This window comes from Propithecus coquereli, unplaced genomic scaffold (genome assembly GCF_000956105.1).
Source record: "Propithecus coquereli isolate 6110/MARCELLA unplaced genomic scaffold, Pcoq_1.0 Scaffold38, whole genome shotgun sequence".
Lineage (NCBI taxonomy): Eukaryota > Metazoa > Chordata > Mammalia > Primates > Indriidae > Propithecus > Propithecus coquereli.
The window spans coordinates 9,341,497-9,350,964 of NW_012149507.1; the positions used below are offsets into that span (position 1 = coordinate 9,341,497).

Genomic DNA, 9,468 nt, shown 5'->3' on the forward strand with positions numbered 1-9,468 from the left:
CCCACACCTGGCCCACAGCATTAGTTCCCTGATTGGTCCCCCTCACTCCAGGGTCTCCTCCCTATCCATTCTCTACTTTGCAGTGAAACGGTTTGTTCTAAATGCAGATTTAATAGTGCCACTAGCTTGTTTTAAAAACGGATGATTCTTCCTGGTGCTGTAGGCAGCAGCCCTCAGCCCCTTTTCTGCCCACACACACTTGGGGTCATGAAGCTCACGTGAGACACGCCACCCTCAGCATGCGCAGGGCGGGGGTCAGCACAGGTCAACCCCTCCCCCTGCCACTGTAGGAAGCACATCAAAACGCCAAGTGAGTGAGCGCGAGTCTCACTCTAATTGCTTTTTTATTTTAGGTGAATAATTCATAAATTTCAAAACCCTATTTTTAGTTATAAATGACTTGAGATGCCTTGGAAGTGACTACAACACACCCATGTGTTGTAACACTACAGCTGAAACCCCTGGCCGATAGGCCAAAGTCACTTGTGTGTGACACATAAGCCCCCTGGGACTTACGCCCGCCCCCTCCAGGATCAGCTCCTGTCTGTCTGTCATGGGCAGCCACATCCTAGCCATACTGAACAGCCCCCAGCCTCAGGAATGTGCCAGGCCATGTCACACTTCGAGAGTCTAGACGTGCTGTCCTCTTGCCCCAGAATGTCCTTTCCGTGTCCTGCGTGTTGGTGATCACCTGTTCAGCCTGTAAGACCCAACTTGCAGTCTCCTTTGTGAAGCTTCACTGACCCAGCCAAGCTGAACAGACCGAATGCGGGCTATGTCTCAAACAGCTTAGTCTAGAGCAGTGGGTCTCAGTCAGGCGATTTTTCCCCAGGGGATGTTCGGCAGTGTCTAGAGAATTTTCGGTTGTCACAACTCGGGGTGGGAGCGGAGGCTGTGCCACTGGAATCTACTGAGTAGAAGCCAGGGATACAGTCCCCACAGCAAAGAAGTATCCACCTCAACATGTTAACTCTTGAACGTCATTCCGAGATTGACAAACCCTGGTCTGGCGGAAAGTAAGATAATTAACCAATAATTATAAAAGTGCGATGAACCCTAATAGGAAAAGTACCAGGTACTACAAGACACCCTACCGAGGTGACTAAGCTAGTCTAGTAGGCAGGTAAGACTTCTCAGAGAAAGTAAATTTGAGCAAAAACCTGAAGCACGTTCGAAGCAGAAGACCAAGAAGGGACAAAGGCACAGAGGTAAGAGAGACAATGGCTTGTGCAAAGCTTCTCAGAGAAGTTCACCTGGTCTGGACCTTAGCATCTGGGCCTTCGAGGGGGTGGTCAGAGCTGACACTGGAGACAGGGAGCTGATCCTCAATCATGCCAAGTTGCTGGGACTTCACACTGGGGACCCACCCATTTTGAAAATATGAATAGCAAGCTCCACGAGGGCAGGAATCTTTGTTTTCTTCACTGATGAACCCCCAGTATCTAGAGAAGTACCAAAAAATATTTGCAGACTAAGTTATCCTGCCCTACTACGCACCTCCTGTGCACCAGGCATTGTCCTGGGTACTGGGGATGCTCCAGGGACAAAACGGACAAAACAAAACTGCCTTTGCGGATCTTACACTCTACGGGAGAGGCGCATCCAACCTGACTCCTGGACAAGAAAGGGGAAGGCAACCCAGGTGTACCAGCCCCTTACCCTCCTAAGTTCCTGTCCCTCTACCTGAGAGACATGACAGGTCAAGCAGGGCCAGAAAACACCTGCTATTCACTAAGAGAGAAAACAATACCCCAGCTTTATTGACTAAAATACACATCATCACAGACAGTATTTTAAAACTTTTGCTATGAAATATTAGAGAGGAACTTGACAAAGTAATTCTAAAGATCACCTGAAATAATTTATTGGTGATAATATAAAGAATTGTTTTTTAAAGGAGAGGAATGAGGCATGACTTGCTCTACTACATATGTAAATAGCACAATAATTTAAAACAATTCAGCCTTGGCCCCTTTCCACAAAAATTGACAAATAAGTACCCAAAAAGAGACCCTAGGAAAATGACTTTAAACGGGCTCTCCTAAACTTACAATGGGGTTGCGTCCCGACAAACCCATCATAAATTGAAAATACCGTAAGTCAAAAATACATTTAGTATCCCTAACATATGGAATATCATAGCTTGGCCTGGCCTACCTTAAATGTGCTCAGAACATTTACATCAGCATGGCTGGCTGGGAGCTGCAGCTCACACTCCCCCATCAGCCCAGCATCGCAAGAGAGTATCATACGGCATATCGCCAGCCCAGGAAAAGATCAAAATTCAAAATCGGAAGTACGGTTTCTACTGAATGCATATTGCTTTTGCATCATTATATGGTCAAAAATCATAAGTCAAACCATCGTAAGTCAGGAATGCCTATATATGATATTAAGAACCCAAAGGCAAAAGAAAGGATTATACAATAAATGGGGCTAGTATAAGTTAACTATTGGGGGAGGGACAATTTCCTCACATTGCACCATACACTAAAATAAACTGACAATGATTAAAAACTGAATGAATCTTTACTAAAATATAGGTGAATATCTAAATGATCTTGTGATGAGGAAGAATACAGGGAAAAGCAAAGGAAGCAATTGCAAAAGAAACAATCAATATATTAGTCCACATAAAAATAAAATAGTTAAATAATCGAAATAATTATAAACAGCTAAAAGGCAAAGAACAAATTACAAAAAAAAATCTTTACAATAAAGATGATGGACAAATGGTTGGCATCCTTAAAATATAAAGAATTCATTAAACTAATAAGAAACATACTAAAACCTCAGTGAAAATAAGTGAATAAAAGGCATAAATAGATAATCTGAAAAAAGACACGAGTGGATAAGCATAAGAAAACTGTCCAACTTCAGAAATAATCTAAGAAATTATAAGACAAAAAATATACCTTTTGCTCATGAAATCAGAAAAGAAAAAAAATAGTCACAGTTTAAGTACATTAGTACAGAAACTTTCATATACAGGTTGGGTGGTAATGTAAATTGGTAGAACATTTTGGTAAAAGAATCTATTAATATTCAAGAATATTAAAGAAGTTCACATAATTTAACCCAAATTTCTTATGTAGGAATGTATCCCAAAGAAATAGCTGGAAATTTGGCAGATTTGAACACAAAAATATCCGATAATATTGTTTTTATACCACTAAAATGGAACACAATTTAAATGCCCATTAATAGGATGGCTAAATAAATTATGTTTGACAAAAAAAACATACGCAGTCATTAAAACTATTTCAAAGAACATTTAATGATATTAGTTGTACATTTCCTACAAACCTTTATACAGAGCATAAAAGATACTCACCCTTGGAATAAGGTAGGGTAGGTAAATTTCAAGACAGACAGGACATACTGAAAAACAAATACCAGATTATTGGACACTTCAAATGGGCAAACAAATCACCTTCAAAGTCATACTAAAGAGAGTGAGCCTACTTTTCCCCAGGGCCACCAGAAGTTTGATCCTCTTAGTTGGGGAGCAGAGTTGGCATCATAAACAACCCAGGAAGCAGAGCATCTGGGTCCCCTGCCCAAACACTCAGCATCCTCCCAGACCCCAGAAAATGTCACGTTGTAACCATAGCAACTCCAGAGAAAACTGGACAAGTCCCTAGATACAGATTGTGTTGTCAGGGTATCTACTTCATCTACTGTCCGGATTACCTAAAAATCTAATCCCTTCTTTGTTTCTCTTTGAGAAGAACTGCATCCTAGTCTTTCTTTCCTTTGTTCTCCTTTAATTTTTAGGTTTTTACTTTTTATTTTTTGCATTAAAGGATTTTTTTCTAACTAATTTTGCATAGATATCATAATTTTTATTGTGGTTAGCATTTTAAGGATTTTTTTAAAAATTCAGTTAAGGTCATATTGTATTTCTCTTATGTCTTTTAATCAAATTTCTAGTACTTCATGAACAAAGGAATTGTGTTCTGTCCTGGGTATCTTTTTCCATTTTGTCCTATTATTGAACACTTTTAAGAATTTTTCAAAAGTCTAAAATGGCTTTAGGCAAGGACTCTACTGATTCTTCACATGATCTAAAAAAATGGGATGGACTGGTGTTTGGCAACTTTATACATCCGCTTTTCCCCCAGGGATCAGCCCACACAGCATCTCCCTTGTTTGAGCTCCTAAATGCCACCATTAGGCTGATGGCCTGTGCTCTGTCCTATATTTATGATTCTCCCCTGAAGTCTATTTACTCACATAATTCAATATGCTCCCCCCTCCTCCTCCCTGAGATTCGTATTCTAAAATAGAGAAAGGGACAGGAGTAAGTGAGCATCTGAGTCATGTCCCATAACACCCTTAACAAGCGTCATTATGATAACAGCTATTTATTTAGTTTATTGTGTGTTTAGTTTTGGCCTAGATACTGGGGAAGATCAAAGATCTTGAAGATCTTAACCTCCCCTTGCTGAAGAACAGAGAAAAAAAAATGTACAACAAATAGAATCTAAGTCCCCAAAATGTCCCCTTTCAGCAATTCCTCACTTCACTGAGAAGTGTTGCTCAGAGCAAAATGCTGTTTGGCAGAACAGCAAGGCCCTAGCAGGGAGGTTCTCAAGGAAACACAAAGAGCAGGAGGAACCTTTAAAAGGAGCATAGCAAGGCCCAGAGCGGTGGCTCACGCCTGTAATCCTGGCTCTCTGGGAGGCCAAGGCGGGTGGATTGTTTGAGCTCAGGAGTTCGAAACCAGCCTGAGCAAGAGTGAGACCCCATCTCTACTAAAAATAGAAGGAAATTAACTGGACAACTAAAAATATATAGAAAAAATTAGCCGGGCATGGTGGCGCATGCCTCTAGTCCCAGCTACTCGGGAGGCTGAGGCAGAAGGATCGCTTGAGCCCAGGAGTTTGAGGTTGCTGTGAGCTAGGCTGATGCCACAGCACTCTAGCTAAGGCAACAGAGTGAGACTCTGTCTCAAAAAAAAAAAAAAAAAATAAAATATAAAAAGGAGCATAGCAAATTTCTCATGTTTATTATCCACTCATATTTCTTTACTGAGTGAATTGTCTATTTGTGCCTTTTACCCATTTATTTTCACTGAGGTTTAAGTATATTTCTTATTAATTTAATGCATTTTTTTATATTTCAAGATGCTAGCTGGGTGTGGTAGCTCATGCCTATAATCCCAGCACTTTGGGAGGCCAAGGTGGAGGATCATTTTAGGCCAGGAGTTCAAGGACAGCCTGGGCAACATGGCAAGACCCTGTCTCTACAAAAAATTTTTTAAAAAAGGATGCCAACCACTTGTTTCTAAACAAGAATGGACTTTGCCTCCAGGCTGAAGACTCAATCCCTGTGAGGAGAAGAAGAACAGGTGGCTACCTGGACCCTGGTTACTGCCGGAACTTCCCACAGGACAGAGGACCATGTCATTCACGTTTGGCCAGCCCAGGCCACCAAAGCCAGAACTCAAGGGTGTGATGCTTTCTCCTCCCTCCCCACCTAGACCAGCTTCCTTTCACAGCACACTGCTGCTTCAAACTTCAAACAAACATGAACCATTCTTTTAAATGTAGAAGGGCTTAGAACGAGCTATACAAGATTTTTTTTAAAAGCATTTTCTTTCTAATGGAGAGAGATATGGAAATAAAGAAACTAGCACAGAGTCTTCGAAAAGCTCTAAGAGAGAATCCTCTACTGTAGACACAAAAAATCTTCACTAATTACAAAGAAAATTACTTTGGCAGACTAGATGCAGGAGGATATGCTTATGGGGTGTACGCTCAACAGATTTCTTCCCATTTAGCCTCTACTTGGTCCAAGCCGACCCACGTGGCCTTGGTTGTGGGAAGGAAGCTTCACTGTCCTGGTTGAGAAGATGAAACAATGGCCATAGAAGGTTTGAGCTTCTAAGAGTTACAAAGTTCCTCACCAGAGTTGTGTTATGTTCAGCCACCTCTCATACCCCCACCTGGCCCTCCCATCTCCTCTCCTCCACCCTGGACCTCACATCCGCCTCCCTCTTTAGACAATCTCCTCTGTCTCCCCTTCTTTCCTGCCTTCTGCTGTTACTGTCCTACTCTCTCTCTTTAGCTCTGACATTTCCCAACAGCCCCCAGCCAAAGCATTCCAAACCACCTATGATTTCTATTATTCAGATTATATATTCCTGGGGACCTGAGAATTTGGTTTATCTAACACCTTGAGGCATTATGCACATGGAAGGTATTTAGTCTTTATTAAATTAATCATAAAATGGTGTATGGTACCAATAAATAAAAAAAAATAATGCTACAGGCTGAGTATGGTAGCTGATGCCTATAATCCTAGCACTCTGGGAGGCTGAGACAGGAGGATCACTTGAGCTCAGCAGTTCAAAAGCAGCCTGAGCAAGAGCGAGACCCCATCTCTACCAAAAATAGAAAAAATTAGCCGGGTGTGGTGGTGTGTGCCTGTAGTTCCAGCTACTCAGGAGGCTAAAGCGAGAGGATCACTTGAACCCAGGGGTTGAGGGTGCTGTAAGCTATGATGACACCACAGCATTCTACCCAGGGTGACAAAGTGAGACCCTGTCTCAAAATAATAATAATAATAATAATAATAATAATGCTACAAATGCAAATGTACATGGGGGAATAAATTTCTATACACTAAATGCTGTTTGCCTGCTGGATGCTTTTTTTTTTTTTTTTGCTTAGATAAAATGTTTTTTGTCTAACCAATGCCATGGCTTGTGGGCTTTCATGTCAGTCATGTTACTATGACCCCTTCTAATAATTATATGTAAATAAAAGGATGGTTATTCTTTTTAAAAGTAAAACTTTATCAATATAGCCATCAGGTTAGCTAGACAAATTAGAATAGTTAAATTGAAAAATCCAGGATTTTACAAATTCACATATTCCTGAGTAGGAGCTACAAACAAAATATCTTTTTAAATTTAGCTACCTGCCTCATGAGAAAAAAACAAATCTGTTAAAAGTTAATAATTACTGTGTCATGCCATAAACAAAAGATTGTCCTTTCTTGTCTTCCAGAGTGGCTACCACCTATGGAGCATTTACCATGATGGTGGGCACTCGGCCAACCACCCTACAAACATCATTTCCATTGACTCTCACAATAACTCTTTTAAGAAAACTCTCTATCCTGTCTGAGAGTTAAAACACTTAGGTTTACAGGGGTTAAGGTCCCAAAGGCCAAGTAAGTGGAGCCGGGATGTAAACCCATCACTGCCTCTCAGTAAGGCAGCGTTTATGGATCTTCAAAGCCCCTCACCTTAACTAAAAATCAGCTGGAGAGGGGAAGCAGTTGGGAGCATCCTCTGAATATACTAAAGACAGTCACTCACTTTAAGAGAGAAGGGAGAAGGAAATGCTGTTTGTTGATGCTCCTTTTCCAGAGAATGAGGAGCAAGAGGAAGTAAGGACCCCACAGAAGAGACCCCACAGTGGGCAAGGTGGTCGTGAGCCCCATATCACCAGTTTGACTTGGGCCAGCCCGAGTCCAGATCAGCAGGTGACTTCCCACCCAGGCCCACTGGGTCCCAGATTTCCCTGCATGGTACCAAACCGAGGGCCAGCTTCCCTCTCCTAACAAAACAAAAACCAAAACATGGCACCACTGCTTCTCTGCCTCCTCATGAGAAGCGTTCTACAACATCGTTTTAAACTTAAATTAAATTTACGTTTTATTTTTAAAAAATAATTCCATGAAACACTCTTGAATATACCTTAAGTATTTGGGATGAAAACATAAAACATAGGTTTGGGAATCAGTGGTGTGAGGGGGAGATGGATTAATCTCTTCCGTTTAAAGGCTTCTGGAACATTGTGGGGTTCTGGGGCAGGGGCGTGTTTAGAAAAGAAGGCAGCCAGCCTGAGCAAGAGCGAGACCCTGTCTCTACTAAAAATAAAAAAAAGAAATTAATTGAACAACTAAAAATATATAGAAAAAATTAGCCGGGCATGGTGGCGCATGCCTGTAGTCCCAGCTACTCGGGAGGCTGAGGCAGAAGGATCGCTTGAGCCCAGGAATCTGAGGTTGCTGTGAGCTAGGATGACGCCACGGCACTCTAGCCCAGGCAACACAGTGAGACTCTGTCTCAAAAAAAAAAAAAAAAGAAAGAAAAGAAAAGAAAAGAAGGCAGGATGTGTCTGATTTCTTCTCGGACTCTTCATTCCCCAAAGAAACAGGAACCAATTGCTTTCTTTCCCTTAAAAGTAGTCCACACAGCCCAAACTTAAGTTCCCGGGAAATGGCCAGTCAAAAAATCCTGTTTCCCAGGAGACGTACAAGGTGCTTTACAGGACGGAAAAGGGAGACAGAGCAGTCCAATAAATCCTATTTCTACAAGCCGGTGTGGTGGATCCCACATGGAGCAGCATCCCACACGGAGTCGGCTTCCTCTCCATCACCATCAGGAAGAAAAAATATTAATGAGATAAAAGCGGGAGGCTGCATTTGTTACAGAATGATGATCGGACGCAAATCTCCCCCGTGCAATCACCGCCTTCTGCGCCCGCCCCCCTCACCTTGTTCGTGAGATAAGAAGCCAGGTAGCAGGTACAAAAGGTGAGGCCGATTAGGGACCTCCTCACGCACATCTGTCAACTCGCCCCCTTCCTGGGGACAGGCAGCCTGAGCCCCGCCGCTGGGCTCCCCGCCCAGAGACTGCCACGTGGCTCCAAGCTCCACCAATCAGCGCGGGGGGCGCCCCCCCCGCCCCTGGAGCCTGCCTCCTTAAAGGGGCCGCGCCCGCCAAGGCCCCGCAGCCTCGCGGTGGGAGGGCCGGTACGCTGCCCACGGTCTACAAGAGACAACGGAAGTTGGCCAGGGCTGCGACCGCCTGTGGACAAAGGTCGGAAGATAGTCCTTATAAAAAAAAAAGTAGAAAGTGGTAGAAAAGGGAAAAAAAACCACGCAGTTTACAAAACGGTTCACAATACCCCCATTACTGTTTAAAGAAAAATGTCCACAGCTATCTCTAAACCGTGGGACCAAAATGTTGCCTGTGCTTTACTGAATTTTCGCAGTTTTCGACGTTGAGTCTGTGTTAGGCACAAAAAAGCTAACAACAATAAATGTTATTTTAAAAGAAGGAAGGTTGAGGGAAGGAACTAGAATGAGTATAGTTTTTTTCCTTTAAGAGTTCATTCCACTGTGTTGACATTTCTATAAAATAAGAAATCTTTCCCAAATTAGAATTTCAAACCCAGCTCCTATGCCTAATCTCTAGGGCGGAAAATTGGCCTAATTAGGTAAACATACAGGAAAACATACTGATGGACTTGGTGTGTAACAGGAGGTACACACACCAGGAAACGTTCACTCTTAAGCCCTAGCACAAGGCTACACTATAGCCCTCAATGGGGAGCAGTGGATGGGAAAAGGTACGCCCTGTTTCTTTCCGCTCCCGCCAGCACTGAGGGAGAGCTGACTTTGGCTTGTCCCCTTGAAGCCACTCCCCCCACCTCCACTGTCCGACCA

The 9,468-nt window shown here is 42.8% G+C and overlaps 1 protein-coding gene across 1 annotated transcript in view; it reads right to left on the reverse strand.

The window, feature by feature from the left end:
* TMEM241 (transmembrane protein 241) overlaps positions 1–8,585 on the reverse strand; it is a 101,210-nt gene extending 92,625 nt beyond the window's left edge. The window contains exons 1-2 of the mRNA XM_012652108.1: positions 8,514–8,585; positions 3,335–3,381 (exon numbers count right to left, since the gene is read on the reverse strand). Of these exons, the coding sequence (XP_012507562.1) occupies positions 3,335–3,381; positions 8,514–8,585 (119 nt within the window). The remainder of the gene's footprint in view (positions 1–3,334; positions 3,382–8,513) is intronic.
* Positions 8,586–9,468: the final 883 nt, after the last annotated feature.